This window comes from Abramis brama (genome assembly GCF_963993115.1).
Source record: "Abramis brama genome assembly, chromosome: 4".
NCBI classification, from domain to species: Eukaryota; Metazoa; Chordata; class Actinopteri; order Cypriniformes; family Leuciscidae; genus Abramis; species Abramis brama.
The window spans coordinates 48,801,015-48,820,034 of NC_139966.1; the positions used below are offsets into that span (position 1 = coordinate 48,801,015).

General features: G+C 35.3%; 1 protein-coding gene across 7 annotated transcripts; it reads left to right on the forward strand.

Moving 5' to 3' along the window:
* Window position 1: 1 nt before the first annotated feature.
* Window positions 2–18,550, forward strand: LOC311080707 (putative methyltransferase-like protein 25). Of its 7 annotated transcripts, XR_014605685.1 has the most exons (14): window positions 2–366; window positions 760–927; window positions 1,061–1,179; window positions 1,261–1,860; window positions 3,365–3,512; window positions 6,543–6,637; window positions 6,903–6,932; window positions 7,458–7,531; window positions 8,942–9,035; window positions 10,061–10,135; window positions 10,223–10,294; window positions 11,729–11,840; window positions 12,393–12,456; window positions 16,414–18,550. XR_014605685.1 is itself a non-coding variant. In XM_084110803.1 (13 exons), the coding sequence occupies exons 1-12, from the start codon at window positions 162–164 to the stop codon at window positions 11,837–11,839; spliced, it is 1,791 nt and encodes a 596-aa protein (XP_083966929.1). In that variant the 5' UTR covers window positions 2–161; the 3' UTR covers window position 11,840; window positions 16,414–18,550. The 7 variants fall into 7 exon arrangements, 3 of the variants coding, with proteins under 3 accessions (XP_083966929.1, XP_083966930.1, XP_083966928.1); XR_014605686.1 differs by lacking the exons at window positions 12,393–12,456; window positions 16,414–18,550 and adding an exon at window positions 8,359–8,840 and having other exon boundaries at window positions 11,729–11,922; XM_084110803.1 differs by lacking the exon at window positions 12,393–12,456.
* The last annotated feature ends 470 nt before the right edge of the window (window positions 18,551–19,020 follow it).

The window sequence follows — 19,020 nt, forward strand, 5'->3', positions numbered from 1 at the left end:
TCGCTCATAGAACAAAACGCTGACTAGTACACCCAACATGGCCGCACATTTGGTCGCTCAGAGGAATCATCTTCTTATTTGACTACTTATGTCTTAAATACAGAAAATGTGTCAACAGCTGCAGCTCTCATGAAATTCTCACTGTTCTCGGTCCGTGAATAATGGCATTTAATGACCTTCCTATTAAAACTTTAAAAAGGAAAATAGATGAAGTAAAGCGCTTTCTATCCATATCGCTAAGCATCTTGAATGCGCACACAGTGGACTTCTACATGCGTGATGTTTGGAGCACGTTCATGTGTGTGAGTCCAGAAGAAGTGTTGCATTCTATCAGTTCTACTGATGACCGCACGGGGGCGGTAGAAGGTAAGAAGGACTCGATCTGGAAAAATCGTTTTATTGTTATGCAAAACATTTAAAATAATAAAAATTATATAATTTATAAGTTGTGGTTTAATTATGACACTACGCAACATAAGAAACTGCTCAGAATTATAATGACTAATGTTTTAATATAATTTTCTTTAACATTTACTCGGAACACTGTATGTATACATTATTTTGTATGTAGTAAAATGACAAAATTGTCTGCGGCATCATTTAATTTGATCAATATTTAAAATTATTAATTTGATTACCTACCAGTATGTTTTATTTGTATGATACAATATATATTTTATATGTATTGAACTAAAAGTGCATTGGACTCTACTCTATTTAATCAGCTGTATTTCATAGTAATAGTGTTTTTGCTTTTAGAAAAGGAAAACACCACCTTTGGTTTCTGTAATGCCTCAAAGAAGCTGGTGGACATATCAGCCCTGCTGAGGGCAGCGAAAGCCCACAGTTTCCCGGGTCTGGGGGTCTGTATGCAGCTGGAAGAGCTGATGGAGAATCTGACACTGATATATGGAGACACTATAGCGGGTAACTGCAGTCAGATCAGAAGCACTGAAAAGCACATTTAAATTCCACTCTGGATCTTTATTGTGATTATTATGCACGTCACATTCAGGTTATTACAAGGTTATATCTCATGCATTGTCTGTAATTTCCATAGGAGAGTCATCAGGCAAAGTTCCTGTTCCAGATGAGTTTATGAACTGTAAGAAAGCCCATGAGGTGCAGGCAATGTCTGAGGTTGTGGCTAGTTTGGCTGAATGCTGCCGGGTCAAACAGGTAAGAGCATTTCAAATGTAGTTTAGTTAAATTTTTTTGTTCTGAATTGCATCTTTTTCATCATCAGTTTCTTCATCTCAGGTGATAGACGTGGGTTCTGGGAAAGGCTACCTGTGCTCCTATCTATCCATGCGGTTTAACCTACAAGTTTTCGGTATCGACTCTTCCAGCACCAACACACATGGAGCTCAGGAGAGGAACAGGAAACTGAAGAAGTTCTCCAAAGCCTATCAGAAACAGAACAGAGCCAGTGTGAATCAAGCTTTGGACAGTGAGGATGGGAGTAAACAACACAGCAGAAACTGTGAGAACAGTGATGGCAACAAAAACTTTATTACAAAGGAAAAAGGAAGGTTTGTGGCTCAAGAGGAAACCAGTGATTTATCAAAACAAGTCTCCAGTGATTTCTCCGCTTCAGATAATGCCACATTAGAGCCCAGTGATTGGGATGCAGGAAGCAGCTTCCTCGGCACGCTGTCTCTAGACGTCATAGAGGACGCTTCTCCTCGTGTCCACCCCAGCCAGCTGAGCCTGGAGGAACGAGAGAGGAGGAAGAGGGACAATCTGGAGAGGAAAGCTCGAGAAGGGAGGAGGAACGACAGCGACAGCAGCCTGTTTTCCCCTCTGACCTCATACGTCACTGCAGAAACTGAACTCAAGACGCTGATCACAGAGCTGGAGGTGAGTGGATGTCAGAACACACACGCTTTCAACGAACCAGGGGAGAAAAATAGTGTAATAATAATAATTTAAAATTCACTGTAAAATAATTAATAATACATTTTAGAATTATTAAGGGTTATTAGGGTTTTATTAGGTTAATTATTAGGTTTCCACCAAGGGAGGAAAAATAGTGTAATAATAATAATAATTTATAATTCACTATACTACTAAAGTTAGAAACCCTTACAGGTATGTCCATAAATGGATTTAAAACTACTGTAAAGAGTGTTGTGATGGAGACATGTTCTTGTTTTTCTTAAGAGTCTCATTGTGTTTTATATTTTTATTTTTAACATTTTTGTACTTCTTTTATCGTGAAAATGTAATTTGGTGTTTGTTATGTATGCATTTGTTGTGATTTTACTGCTACCTTGGCCAGGTCTCTCTTGTAAAAGAGATTCTGAATCTCAATGGGATCTCCTGGTTAAATAAAGGTATAATAAAAAATAAAAATACTATAATAATAATAATAGATTTTAGAATTAATAAAGGGGTTTCAACCAAGGGAGAATTTAAAAAAATATATAAAATAACAACATCAACAACAATAATAATGATAATAATGTATTATTCATTTAAAAATAAAACAAAATGTATAATAATGAAAATACTAAAATTAAACAATTATTACATTTATTAAATCTATTGACTTTTACATTTATTAAATCTATAGGTTTACCAATTGTAAAACTTATTAAATCAATTGTTTATTTAATTCATTATTTAATAATAATAGTTATTATTATTATTATTTATGAAATGTATTATTTTATAATAAATGATCAATTATTGTTGTTCATTTATTAAATTAATTATTTCCTTCATTATTTAATACGTTTTGTTATTATTATTAATAATAAATAATGAGTTAAGTAAATAATTGATTTAGTATATTTGTCAATTTAAATATAGTTTAACTATATTATCATTGTAATTATTACTACTGCAACTACAGCTACTTATGAACAAGTAAACTATTATTATTAAATAAGGAATTTGTCTTTTTGAGTCTTATATAGCTGCATTTGTATTTTAGTAACCTAAAAAACTAGCTGAAGCTGTGTTTTTTCATACTTTTTGAAGCATTTGGATCATGATAAAACTTTTTTTTTTTTCATTGCGAATGTGTTGTGAATTCATTTCATATGATATTCTCTAAGGATCAAATAATGTATGTGTACTAAACTCATATAATAGCACAAGAGACACGCTATGCTGCAATAGTTGTCCAGCTGTGGGCTTTGATTATAGAGCAGGAGTTGTATCATTGCTATTACAGCTCAGCGAGACGCCTGCGATTATCCTAATCATGTTAATTAGGTGAAATTGAGCTCAAGAATGGAGAGGGACTTGGATGTGTCCATAGCAAATTATTTATGATCAATGAGAGATGGCAAACGATCTGTGTTGATTTCACCAAATTACCCTTTTCTCTCTCTCTCTTTCTCTGGCCGGTACCCAGCATGCAGTTCTGGTTGGCCTGCATACGTGTGGAGATTTGGCTCCCAGCACTCTGCGGATGTTCGGGGCCAAACAGGAGCTGCGGGCCGTTTGCAGTGTGGGCTGCTGCTACCACCTGCTTTCTGAAGAGTTTGATGAGGACAGACAGGGTAAGAACACTTCCTGTCCCACACACACAGACAGGGTAAGAACACTTCCTGTCCCACAAACACAGACAGGGTAAGAACACTTCCTGTCCCACACACACGTGAATAGATCAGTCTCTGTCAAACTGGGTGCCCAAAATCTTCAAACAAGATAAGATGTGTTGAATTTTAGTTCTTTGCATAATGTTCTTTCCAGCAATGTGCAGCCCTGTGCTAATCCTGGGTCAAAAAATGTACACAATAATAATAATAATAAAAAATACTAATAATAATTTATTATTATTGTTATTATTATAACATGTATTAATTATTTTATAAAGAGTTATTGTGGTTGTTGCTTGTTTATTAAATCAATAATTTAATAATAATAATTATAATTTACTTGTAACATCCTAATAATTAACATCCATAATAATAACATAATATTCTGCATTTATATACCATCATGATAATAATAATTATTAAATAATTTGACATTCTTTTGCAGCCCTGGACCAATCCGGAGTCAAATAATAAATTGTTTTTATTTATGAAGTAAATTCAATATTTAATTAATAAGTTCATTAATTTCATTGTATATTTGATTATGTAATAATAACATTTGTTAGTATTACCGGTATTAATATATATATATTTTTAATTATAAATATAATTATTATGTAATATAAAAATATGAATACTTAATAATAATAATAATAAATATTATTATTAGGTATTCATATTTTTAAATAATTAATTAAATTTGACATTCTTTTGCAGCCCTGGGTCAATTCTGGGTCAAATAATGTAAAACAACAACAATGTATTATTCAATATAAAACAGTGATTAATACATTTATAACAAAATAATAATAATAATAATTATTATTATTTTCATTATTGCTTATAAAATGTTTTATTTTTCAATGAATAATTAATTGTTGTTTATTTATTAAATAAATGCAATTTTTCATTATAATTGTATTATTTAATAATAATGCTTGTTATTATTATTGATATAATGGTGACTTTCGTTGTATGGACAAAAACCACTGATGATTTCAAAATATCTTCTTTTGTGTTCTGCAGATGAAATTAAGAATTGCCATTTTTAGGTGAACTATCCCTTTAAGAAAATGGTGCTAGTCCCAAGAGACCATGTGGTTTCTGTCGGTCGCTCTCTGTCTTTCCCCTTCTCTTAGATACTTCTTCTTAGTCAATAATGATTGAGTGCCTGCAAAATATGATATTTTGAACACATAATTACTGTCGATTGAGTCAGTGTCCAAGGCAATGAAGCACAGCAGGACTACAATAATGTCTCATTGTCTTTTAAAGCCTGGTGATCACATCACAGACTCTCGATTGCTACAGGGACAGAGCTAAAACACATGAAGTGTGTTCAAATGTTGGACTGACATCACAAACACTCTCCCTCTCCACACACAGTCTGTTTGATCTCACTAAATCAAGAAGAGTCCGTACAACATGTGGCGTTTTCAGCATGATGATGTCAGAGTTTTCAGGGCTTCGGCGGCTCGCTTTACAAGCGCGTTTGTTCTGAAGAAGAAACACTACGGAGTGAAACAAATGCAGTTCCAATGGAAATACACAATGTGCCTTTTAGTCTAAAATACCTGGCATGATTACAGCATCATGCTGTGCGTTTAAAGGCGAAGTGTGTAATTGTTGTGCCACTAGCGGCACCCCACAGAGTTACAAAGATTTTGCACTGAGTTTTGCTTGCCTGATCACAATTAACAGCCTAATACTTTTTCTGTGGTGTCTCTGCAAAGGCCCTGCATTTGCTTCAAAAGACTTCAAAAGAGCCCATGCAATGTCTCCTACTGAAACAGGAAACAGGAAGTCCCGTCCACAAACGTCATTAGTCAAGCAGTCAACCTGTGAATGGCTTACTTACAGTTGTATCTGCGCCTAAAATTGGTATTTTCATCAAAGAAATGACACACATCAGCTTTAAACCCTGTTTTATTGGGGAACCCACAAACTCAAACTGAAGATCCTCACGTTTAAAGCCTCACAGTGATTGGTCGAATTAAGACAGTGTTAAAGTTATGAAATCTAATGTCAGTGTTGCACACGGTCCTTCTCTCTGTCCATTTTATTATACACAGCTCGTTCTGTTTCACTCACACACACGTTTGTTTCACTATATTAGTGAGGAAATTGCATAGACTTCCATTGATTTTATATCCGGTTAATGGTATTTATATGTTTTGGCTGATTTGTATGCTTCTCTTAACTAGTAAGGACCAGTGAAATATCCTCACTAGTCTGCTGTCATAATATTTCAGGACATTTGGCCCTCAAGTATAGCCAAACCTGTACACACACACACACACACATATTTCAATCCTGTGCTGGACTCTGGATCCTGTTCAGTTTGGCATGGTTTAGATTAGCATGATATCTGGAATAAACAGTGTTTATCTGCACCACGAATAGGCCTCGTACCACAGTATGGGTCTCGTTTGAATGGCATGTGCTCAACAGGTTCTTATCCACAAAATGTTCAGTGTTTAGAAATCTGCTTTAGTTTTGACATACGCTAAAAAGTTTGGGGTTGGCACGATTTTTAATGTTTTTAAAAGAAGTCTCTTATGCTCCCTAAGTCTGTTTATATTTGATTAAAAAATACCGTAAAAACAGCAATATTTTAAAATATTATTACAATAACTTCTTTATTTTAATATATTTTCAAAGGTAATTTATTCCTATGATCAAAGCTGAATTTTCAGCATTATTACTCCTGTCTTCAGTGTCACATGATCCTTCAGAAAACATTCTAATGCTGATTTGGTGCTCAAGAAAAAAATCTTATTATCAGTGTATCAGTGGGAAAAGATTTTTTGATAAAATAGAAAGTTCAATACAACAGCTTTTATTTGAAATACACATCTTTTTTGATCAATTTTAATGTATCCTTGCTGAATAAAAGGCTAATAAAAATCTTACAGACCCCAAACTTTTGAACGGTAGTTAATGTAAAAAAGATGTTTGATTCTTCTTCTCTGTTTTTTTGGTGTGGGCCAGGGTGTGTCAGTGGTGTGTGTGGTTTCCCCATGAGTCAGTATCTGAAGGATCAGGCCTGTTTCTGTGGTCGAAACGCCAGGATGTCAGCATGTCTCGTAAGTCTGCCTCACACGTCACGAAAACATCTCACGTTGCCCACGCATCATAAACCACATCCTTTGCTTATTAGATAAATGTTATAAAAAATGTATTTATGATAATCAGGTGATTTTTCTTGTAAGATGAACACAGTGTATCTGCCATTAAACTAAAAGCAACTATCAAATCATGTCACAATGTGTTTAGTTATCACATTCAAGCTTGTTTCCAGCAGGCTTGACTAATATTGAGCTCTTCACAAACTAATTTCCCCCCTCTCAGGCTCTGGAGAGGGTGTCTGCCGGAGGAGGGGTGAGTACTTGATTGTGTCATATCATATTAATATTAATATTTCAATTAAAATCCCAATTCGCCTGTAAGATTTGCATATAAGGAGGACAGTCTCTTGCAACCAGAGCTGTTTGCACAGCTGATCATAATGTCTTGGTCAGGCTTGAATGCCAGAACGTACAGCATATGCGGCTTTGCATATTTATGTGATTTAATTAGACGCACTGTGTATTTTAATTAGATATTTTTCTCGATTAAAAATGAATGAAAGTTCAGAGGTGAAGCGGCCAGCACGTACGATCTCTTTGTGCTGTCTTCCGCACGGCTGATTGTTTGTATGACATAATTGTAATGGAAAATATGACACAATCTGTTTTTAAAGTTGCCACAAATGGGACAAACATTTCAAATGATGTTATTAAAAACACAAATAAGTAAGCAAACATAAGTATGCATTGCATAAATAAGTAAAAACAGGCAAAAACAGTTTTGAAATGAAACAAAATTGTTTGGACTGATGTTAACAGGGTTTCTTGACTCTTACAGCTGCCTATGGAGTCGCTTTTTTATCGGGCGGTTCTCCATGTTATTTTACAGGATCACTACGATTGCTTTAAAAGGTATCCATCATATGTACCACCATTGATTTTATGTCATATTTATAGCATGCTAGATTTGTTTTGTTACTGTGGTATGCATGATATTGACAATAATAGCTCTGTTTGTTTGAAGGCTTTTAGATGCATGTAAACATCTGGAAAAACCAACTGTTGCCACAGTAAATTTTCATCATTTAAAGAGCCCCTGTTATGCTTTTTCGGATAGTATCGTTCATGTAGTGTTATATACAGCTCTGTTTGTGAATGTAAAAGGTCTGCATATTTTTTTTAAAGATGAAAGTGCAGGCCTGAAATGAGTCTACAGAGGTTTGTAACAAATTTGCATAATGCCAGCCTATGATCTTCATTGGCTGCCGGCGAACTACGTCTACTTCGACCCGCCCTCAAACACTGTAGTTGAAGATGATGACTGGAAGAGTTTAGTTTGTGTTGTCGACATGTTGAGAAGATGCTGTTTTCTGTGCTGCGAAAGCAAATCCACTTTGCATGCACTTCCAACTTCCGTTTCCAATAGACCAATCAGAGCAGAGTAGGCCGTCTGACCAATCAGAGCAGAGTAGGTTCTCAAAAAGGAGGGTTGAGAGAGACTTAATCTTTTATCAAACGTTTCAGACACAGTGAGAAAAGAGGTGATGCTGCAATGTGTATTATGAGAAAGTTAAAGTGTTTTTTGACCTTGGATGCATGTAAACGCACTGTAGGACACCTGCAAAACTAAATTAGGAACCTTTGAAATGGCATAACAGGGGCACTTTAACCAAGTATTAGAGGTTTGGCAGTTAATTATAGTACAATGCCGAACCCTAAAAATGTGTTTGCTGTCCTAGATTTGAAAACACTCCATAAAAACGAAACACACACCCCGGACCCCCTGATGAGCCACTCTCAGTGTGAAACGCACACGATGACAAATATTAAGCTCCCTCACTGACGCCCTTCCCCTCACAAACACCAGGATCAGATATCTCATCGACAGCACTCTCACCACATCATCTGCTCATTAGGCAGAAAACAACCGCCTGTCTTTGTTTAAGTTGCCGGAGAGCTTATAGAGAGAGAATAAAGAGGCTCCAGATTCCCTCCGGTCCTTCCTTCCTTTTGCGGAGGCTGATAAATGTTTATCGAGATATTTGATCATGACTGTACTGAGCAGATCTGATTCAGTGATGACTGATGCTCATGAGTCAAACCCTAAAGCCCTGTTTTCAATTTTTTATTAAACTCCTGTGAGTCAAAGCCAAACCATCAGGTTACGGTAATGTGCAAGTCAACAAGGAGTGCAAAGTTCACCCTCTGCATGTGACTTACTGTATGTACGTTAATATCAGTCTCTAAACTACTTCAGAAATCAATTCAACTTTATGTTAGTTTATTTTTGATATGATGCAGTGTTTTATTTCCTATTGGCAGTGAGAAACGTGTTGGGAACGTGTACTCCAAAGCCTCTTCGTTTGTGGACTACGTCAGGCGGGCACTTAAAAAGCTGGATCTGGATGAGACTAAAGTAATAACCAATTGTTCTCATATTACATTTAATGTTTTGTTAGTCTGCCCACATGCATCTGAATTACACCACAATGAAACTAATGAGATAAACAGACTAAAGTATGTTTGACAAGTAGGGAAATATGGGCACAGAGAGCAAGACACTATTAAAAAGGCATTAGCAGGCCCAGACGATATCAGTGTAACCTGATTAAAAAAAAAAAAAAAATATATATATATATATATTTAAAGTTATTTAAATATTTTATAAAACATTTGTACAAAAAAAATCATATGTATATGTACAATTAATATAAATACATTAAATATAATATATTCATGTATGTTTTTATATAAATGAAATATTTCATGTTTTTAAATTTGTTTTAAATTTTTTTTTTATTTAAATTATTTAATTTTTGCTTATTGTAATATTTTAATTATATATATATATATATATATATATATATATATATATATATATATATATATATATATATATAAACTTGTATTAGTCTTTAGTTTATATGAATACATTAAATATAATATATATTGGATATTTGTATATAAATGAAATATAACATGTATTTAAAATAGAAAATTGTTTAAATTGTATTTGACAAAACTATGTTTGTCTATATTTGAACTATATTTGTAATATTTAAAATTTAATTTTTATAATTTTATATTTATAAATTAATCTTTTCAAATTTTATATAACAATTTTAATATAACAAAATAGTACATATATATTTAAAATAGAAAATTATTTTAATTACAAAATTGTGTGTATATATGTGCTTACTACAGCAAATATTATATAAATATTTGTATATAAATATTATACTGTTCATGTATTTATATATTTATATATTTTTTTTATTTAAATTAAAAATATACATTTAATGTTTATTTCATATTATTTAATTATTGTTTATTTTGTAATATATTTTTTATTTTTTTAGGTCCTGGTTGGTGAGTAGGACATGATCTCGTTCCTTTATTGATATAAAACCATTAAATCCATATGTCTTGTTCTCTCAGCTATCTGACGGCGATATTCAGAGCTATCATGATCGCTATACACCCAGGATGAATGAGATGATTGCTTTTAACATGGTGAGCGTCATAGAAAGTTGTATGTCTATTATTTTTTCATTGCTAACCCTATATCAGTCTGTCTCATGCTGTTTTCATCTTCCTCAGTTGAAAGTAACCTTGGCTCCATGTATAGAGGGTCTCATCCTCCTGGACCGACTTTGCTACTTGAAAGAGCAGGTAAAAAAAAACAATTGTCAGGGCAGATAACATAGTAGTTGTCCAGTTTACCCACAGTTGTATATTTACCCCCTATTTGTCTGTGTTAAGATGGTAATCCTCATATAATTGGAGAACTGTGTGGGGCTTTTGTTTCAGGCTTTACTTCAGAGCCACAGCACACATTTCCCTAATCAAAAACTTTTACAAACAGACATTAGCCACATTTAGCAGCTCCAAAACAGTCAAAAAATGGTTTTAAAGGATTTTAGCATACAGGAGTTCAGAGGTTTTAAGTTACACCTCCATTTCCCTCTTGCCCTTTGAACATAAAACCTCAAACCTCCTCGCAACGACAGTCAGGAGTATCAGACTCAGCCGTCTGTGAAGATTGTTAGACTGAAAATTCAGAGCGTGACAAAATCATTTTGTTTATCGTCACAAAACAGTGACAGCAAGTTTCTGTGGGAGTAATTTCCACATAATCTTACAGGGTTCACTTATCAGTCATGTAATGTAAAGCAAGTAAAACCTCTCCTGTGTTAGATCTGTGCGTTTTTTGTGTGTATGTCAGACATTAAAGGGGTTGGTAACATGATAAGGATTGACATCGACGGCTCTATGAACCACATTGAAATCAGGGTACGCTTTAGAATTTGGGCTATGGATGGTTTTATCCTGTATTATAAATCATTTCACAACATCATACTCTGGGTGTTCTGCCAAGAATATTAATGTGCTTTGGTCAGTGATTGTAGAAATCTGTAATATGGATTAATTTGGATTAAAACAGTCTTCAGTTAAGATGATTATTGGAACTGAACAAAATACTCTTTTTACTTACGGATATTCTTGGAACTGAACATAAATGACGGTTCATCTAAAATAATATACTCTGACTGGATATATATAAGCACAGACAGGGTTGAAAACCAGTATAATTTGATTCATGAACGATCTGATCTTATGATCCAATTGTTTTTAGTGAATCAAAAACCAGCTTTTAGTCCGATTCCCAAATTAATGAGTCTTATGAGTCTGTTCTTTTTAGGGAATCAGATATATACAGCATGACCAGTGTATTTTGATTCCTGAACAAATTATTCTTTTGAACTGATTCTTGTTATTAAATCAAAAATATACAACACAACCAGTGTATTCTCACTGCCGAACAATTAATACGTATAAGTCGGTTGTTTTTAGTGAATCAAAACCACGTATAGCCTGATTGATTGTAAGTCATGATCCCTGATTTTTATATTGAGAAAAACCTCATGCATGCAGATTTAAGTATTGAATAAATAAATATTGAAATCTACGAATGGATTTCTACGGAGCCCCTAAAGGGACATGGTTTCCTCCCATCTCAAATATTTTCCATCACCATGTCCCTTTAGGGGCTCCGTAGATTTTTAGAGTGTCATAATTCATTCTTAACTGTCTCTTTCCTTACAGGAGAATGTTTCTCATTCTGCGCTGGTTCAGCTCTTTGACCCCCTCCAGTCCCCGAGATGTTATGCAGTTATTGGAATAAAGGAATCTACAGTTGGTAGTCCTGCTGTTTAATGTAATATATTGATTTAATTTTAATGTATTATTTTGATACAACTTTATAGTTTTTATTTTCCATTATTAAATATTTTGTTTTTAAAGTCCATATTCTAAATTAATTGTTGTTGATTTTTCAAACCAACAATAAAAATATTCTTTTACAATTTTTCCTCAATCGCTAACACAATTCATGAAACAATTCACCATTTTCTCACAACTATAAACATAATCTCTAAACTACACACTAACATGTACAAATACACAGACTCATGCACTGCCTATTGAACACTAATAAGATCAATTCAAAACACTATTACAAAAACATCCTTTTGGCAATCACAAATCATTTTGCAAGTCAATGTCTAGGAATTACAGGAAGGAATTGCAGGATTTTCATTACAGTCAAGCGTTCCTACAGTAGATGGAAATACAAATACGAAATAATTGAATATGAACTCAGTATGCAACACAAAACAGTATACTGATGACCCTGTAGGCCGATGGACTTTCTTTGTATTTCATCAGGAACAATTTTTTCTCTTTCTCTTCCTTTGTGTCCCACCACTAGGATTCATTTTCCAAAGCACATAATCACCCGTGGCCCTGTTTATATTATCCTGAGATTCTGATTGGTGTGTATTCAGTTTTGCTTACACATGGATAAATGTATGCTATTTTAGTTCGCATTGTGATAACTTGAGTTAATTATATTGTGTACTTGTGTTTTCTGAATGAGAGCATGGTTAAATTAGGTGGGGTTTTTTTGTAGAGTTTTGCAGAAATTGGAACGTCTGTGAAAACAGATAGTTTTGAGAAATGTCTTTGTTTCGAGAACTGATTTGTTTGAATAGTTTGGGAAATTGGGCCAACAGAATCAGTTATAATGATTTAGCAATCGAGAAAATCTATGTAATTATATTTTACAAAAATGATCTAAAATATAAATTATGTTGAAATAGGGTCGGTTCACAGTAAATTAAAAGCAGTTTTGAATTAATTCCAGCTGCTCCAAAAACCTGGCTGTATAAGTCTCCGGATCGGTTCAGTTATGATGCATAACGGATCGGTCTGCAGCTTAAAGCAGAAAGATATAGTGATCAATGGGATGCAGAACGTTGCTTTTAGTGTTCATTAGTCTGACTGGTTTATAAATCAGCCTTTAGCCGGCTATACGAGGACATCAGTCACACTTGGGACGTCTTGTGCTTCCACTTATTTAACACACCATTAATATTAATCAGACATAGAGCTCTTCATTATTTTTAGCCGTTTCTCCTGTCTTGCATGTTTTAGTTAATATTCATAAATGAAACACCTCGAGGTTGCTGTTGTCTTAACTTGATTGATTAACTTGATAAGACCATTTAAGAACTATAGCAGCACTTAACCCTTATGTGCTGTTGGGGATGTTTTCATCCACTATGGGGTATTTTTTAGTCTAAATTTGGCCATAACTTTCTCTGTGTTTCAGCAAATGGGATGATTTTTGGTGACAAATCTTATTTTGACACATATTTTGGGAAAATGCTTTGAAATTTTTCAAAAACTCAACAGTACACTGTGGGCAAATTTACTACCCTTTCGTTATGTTTGTGGCTGAAAACAGCCACTACTTTAAACTGCTGTAAAAATATATCAGATAAATATTTTTTTAATTTTTTTTTGCATAAATCTATTAATCAACCTCAGTCCTGCTCAAAAATACTAAATGTTTAAAAAAAATTCAGGATTTTAACTCTTTAATTGCCAAATTCGTAAATGATGTCACTGATTTGGGAAAAAACACACACAAAATGACTCATTTTCAATATAAAATGTGATTGTGGACTGGATTTTTTTTTACCTTTTATCACAGTCTTGGACATGTCAAAGATTAGAAACAACATTGGTTTTGATGCATTGTTAGTTTTTGTGCAGCATCAGATTTTAACTTTTTCTCCCTCATTTACTGTTCGTGGCTGTTTTTGCCCCATTGACTTCCATTATAACCACATTTTTTGATTGCAAAGTCATGACACCATATAATTATGCATTTTTGATTGTTGGTGGTTTTCCCTGTTGGGAAGAGGTAAAATTTGTAATTTTTACTGTTGATAACCAGGTGGCACCATTAACCCTTTAGATAGGCCTGTGCAAAAAAAAGCTTAGTTTCTGGCTTTTACATGGAGTTATATGGAGTTTATATGGAGTATAATAGCATAATAAAGTGTGTGTTTGTGTGTGTGTGTGTGTGTGTGTGTGTGTGTGTGTGTGTGAACTCACCTTGATGCGTCTGAGAAAATCAAAATATGCACCTCAGCTCTCAGAACTACATGGAGTAAACAAAAACAAAGTAAGTGTATTTATGCATCTGCTGCCTTTTGATGGTGAGAAATGCAGACTAAACAAAAACAAAGCAAGTGGATTTAAACGCGTGCATGCAAGCCTGCTGCTCATTTGATGGTGAGAAGAGCAGCAAGCAACATGAGAAAGGGCTTGACTTGTAGTGAAGTTTTAGAGATGATTATGCAGCCTGACCCCTCCAGCGAGCTGCAGGATGTATCGTCTTCTCCCTCTGACACCACAGACTCAGGAGAGTCAGATCCTGATTTGGATGTGGCACCCTCATCATCCTCTCTAGCTTCCACTGAAGGCGAGGAGGATTCGGAGGATCCTGGATCTGGGTAGATTGGGAGAAACGGCGAAGTGTGGTTTTCCACTAACGCGGAGACAACTCCCTTTTTTCAGCCTGCCAGAGGCGTGACTCCAGGGCCGACGCGCTATGCCATCACAAAGCATAGTCATACATGTTTGTATGACTGTACAAACATGTATGTGTTGACGCAAGTCATGCTGACAATGAGGTCAATCATCTCCTCCATAAAAAACAGATTGAACACGGAATCCATGTTCTGGACCTTTGCGATGGCATAGCGCGTCGGCCCTGGAGTCACGCCTCTGGCAGGCTGAAGAAAGGGAGTTGTCTCCGCGTTAGTGGAAAACCACACTTCGCCGTTTCTCCCAATCCACCCAGATCCAGGATCCTCCGAATCCTCCTTGCCTTCAGTGGAAGCTAGAGAGGATGATGAGGGTGCCACATCCAAATCAGGATCTGACTCTCCTGAGTCTGTGGTGTCAGAGGGGGAAGACGATACATCCTGCAGCTCGCTGGAGGGGTCAGGCTGCATAATCATCTCTAAAACTTCACTACAAGTCAAGCCCTTTCTCATGTTGCTTGCTGCTCTTCTCACCATCAAATGAGCAGCAGGCTTGCATGCACGCGTTTAAATCCACTTGCTTTGTTTTTGTTTAGTCTGCATTTCTCACCATCAAAAGGCAGCAGATGCATAAATACACTTACTTTGTTTTTGTTTACTCCATGTAGTTCTGAGAGCTGAGGTGCATATTTTGATTTTCTCAGATGCATCAAGGTGAGTTCACACACACACACACACACACACACACACACACACACACACACACACACACACACACACACACTTTATTATGCTTTTATACTCCATATAAACTCCATAATACTCCATGTAAAAGCCAGAAACTAAGCTTTTTTTTGCACAGGCCTATCTAAAGGGTTAATGGTTCCACCTAGTTATCAACAGTAAAAATTACAAATTTTACCTCTTCCCAACAGGGAAAACCACCAACAATCAAAAATGCATGATTATATGGTGTCATGGCTTTGCAATCAAAAAATGTGGTTATAATGGAAGTCAATGGGGCAAAAACAGCCACGAACAGTAAATGAGGGAGAAAAAGTTAAAATCTCATGCTGCACAAAAACTAACAATGCATCAAAACCAATGTTGTTTCTAATCTTTGACATGTCCAAGACTGTGATAAAAGGTAAAAAAAAAATCCAGTCCACAATCACATTTTATATTGAAAATTAGTCATTTTGTGTTTTTTTCCCCCCAAATCAGTGACATCATTTACGAATTTGGCAATTAAAGAGTTAAAATCCTGAATTTTTTTTAAACATTTAGTATTTTTGAGCAGGACTGAGGTTGATTAATAGATTTATGCAAAAAAAATTGAAAAAAATATTTATCTGATACATTTTTACAGCAGTTTAAAGTAGTGGCTGTTTTCAGCCACTAACATAACGAAAGGTAGTAAATTTAAACAATGCACAAGGGTTAAGGCACAAAGTGCATTTGTTTTACTTGCTCAAACTACTATATTTTATGTTACTATTTATGTGTTTGCTCCTATCTTAAGAGAATAGAGAATTCAAAACCTGCAAGGAGACCTCTTGGGTTTGTTGATAATTATGGTTTGTCTGTCATACTTTTTGAGCAATATGGTTTCATACTGTATGTGATAACTATGCACTTCCAAGTGGCAAAAGTGGTTACTGAAAACCTGTTGAACTCCTTCTGAAACATTAACAAATCAATGTGACTTACTGAATGTGTAAATGAGCTTTTACAGACTCCGTTGTAACAATATTTTTTAAATTATAAGTCATTGTTTATTGAATTCAAACAGTAGGGTAAATATTTGAGGAAAGTTTCTGTCAGAGAAAGTAGGCCACGTTGCTAAGCCTTGCATGCAAATCCTGTTTCTAATGACTTTTCCTTCTCTAACAGATCCACATCCATTCATCATGGTACCACTTGACCAGAACAATGCAACTTCTCTGCCATTATTTCTGGAAAAATAGACGCCATTAGTGTGTCTGTGTGGAGATAAGCATGGTTACACACTGACACTGCAGCACTTGAGCCTGAACTTCATGGAGTGTGTTGGGGCCGGTCTAACACTATGCCAAAATGAGTCTGTTGACCATTCGCATATGTTTCTATCATGAATTCATCTTTTTAGCGGATGCATTGTGCCATATCCTGTTCTGCGTCTAAATTAGAGAAAGGAAAAGCTTCAGGATAATGACATGATGCACTCCAAAACATCTCTTTGAGACAGAAATAGCAAAGCGATGGGAAACCAGTTTACTCACTCCCTTATTTCCTGAAATTTTGCTTCTTTTCTTTTTCTTTGCATGCAAGGGAGGTTGAGGAAATGCTTCTCTATCGTCACCAGGAATGTCCAGCTCCACTCTGAACAAAACAAGTTTCCTTTTTAGTAGATCATCAAAAACACAATTTGCTTTCCTTCACTTAAAGCAGAAACAATCAACTGATTTGTTTGCTTATGTGGCGAATCATTTTTCACTTCACAAAACAGCTGCTGTCCCCCGAAGTCTTGTGGTCAACAATGGTGTGTTTCACTGACTTTGTGACTTCAGGATATAAATAACACATTTACCAAAGCTGGATGGGCTTCAAGAAAAAGCGAACATTTGTTAACCTTTAGGGCTGGTTCTGAAAGAATGTGTTTTTGTGTTCATCTGTGCTGTGCTGTAAACATGTTAGATGGAGCGGTTTTGGGGGTACAAAACCATATGTGTGAACGGCCTCTTATGCTGTTCCAAATGTGAATTGAATTGAATTCTGGTGCGCCGCATCTTGTGTTTTTGAAGTCGGCATGAAACGGATTTTCAAAACACGTCATATGAGAAGAGGAGAGATGAAAAGAGGGAGTGGAAGTTATTTTGAATAAAGTTATTAAATTGAAGGCACATGCATAAAAAAAATATATATATGTGCATGGATAAATAATTTATAATAGATACTGCAATATTCCATAAACAAAACAAGAATTGTCCATTTTCATTTAATGGGGACTTTAAACACAATAATGTGTGTGAACACCCCTTGAATTCAATTTTAGTGCGAAAGATGATACATTAATGGAATTCTTTACTCCCAGGATGCAACTGTTCTCTGCAATGTTTTAGCTGTGTGGACATCCAAGCCCTGGCAGGTCTGTGCGAGAAGAACGGGATGAGGGGGGGAAATGATGGGAAAAGTCAATGGGGAGCCAGTGAAGCTTCCGGTAAGCCGAGGAAGCAGAGGAACCACACAATACTCCTTATCAGGCATCGGCGCTTTAATATGGGAACTGTATGGGAAAAGAAGGAGAGGGGAGAGTAAGAGTGAGGAGAATTGGAAGGAAAGAGAGGTGCGATTTATCTTTTCATCAGTGATTCAAAGGGACTAAACAGGATGCACAGATGGAAAATATTCTGTTATTATTTCTCTCTTTCAATCGCGTCTCTATTTCTCCCTCACACGCAAACATATGCCAATCTCATCTACAATGACGCATGATGAGCTCCATCTGAAAATAATCAGCTTCTTTTTTTGCCTCACTGTCTGAAGTGTTAACAGGATTTTAAGGAACAAATTCACGTCTGGCCAAAGGTCGTACGTGAATAGAAACGCATTCAAGTTCTCTCAGTGTATCCTCTATGCATCATGGGCCTCAATCCAAATTTGATGATTGTAGAAATCAGTGATATATACTGTGTATTTTTTTCAGTTGTGGATGAAAATGTAAACAGGTTCTTGTAATGTGTTTCCTATCACAAATTGGACAGCGATGTGAAAGGTTTCAGATTAAAATGTTTTGCCCTGGAAACATGTTCCTATAATATCCTCACTGCCTTTATAGAGTTGTGCTGAATGGAAACTATAACAAAATCTCTCATTAGGCAAGCTGCCTTTTACAAATAGGCCAACATGACAAATTTGAAATATATAAACATATGCATGGCCAATGTTGGGGAAAGTAACTTTTAAAAGTAAAGCATTAGTTTTTATGGAAAGTAATCTTATGTAACTTTTGAGGATGAAGAACAAAAAATAAACAAAGGAGTATCATTGCCAAGTCAAGTTTAGTTCTATTTATTATTTTAATGCAGTTGATCTCTGTGTGTTTGTGTGCTGGTCTAAATCAAGCAGGAGTGGTTCAGACTGTGGCACGTCCCATCATGACTGTTTCCTGTTTGATATTTATCAGCTGTGATGGAAAAGTCTAAAATTGAATTTCAAAAACATATCTTATTTCTTGGCCTTTGGCCTTGTTATGAACATCTTCGCATGCAAGCTGTTTCCTGCATTTTATTTTTATGCTTTATTCTTTATTTAATTGTATTATTTGCATTTAAAATGGGTCTTGTTTACCCTAGAACACACCTGCAACTGAGTTTTGGGTTATAAGAGGATAAACTATTGTGCCATTGCTTTTTTAATCGTGCACTTTTGAGTTTAACATCTATTCCATCTGACGGTTTGTATCCGTAGCAGAATTCAGAACTGAGGTCAGTTGATCCCTGAAAGGAGCAGTTGTCCTCC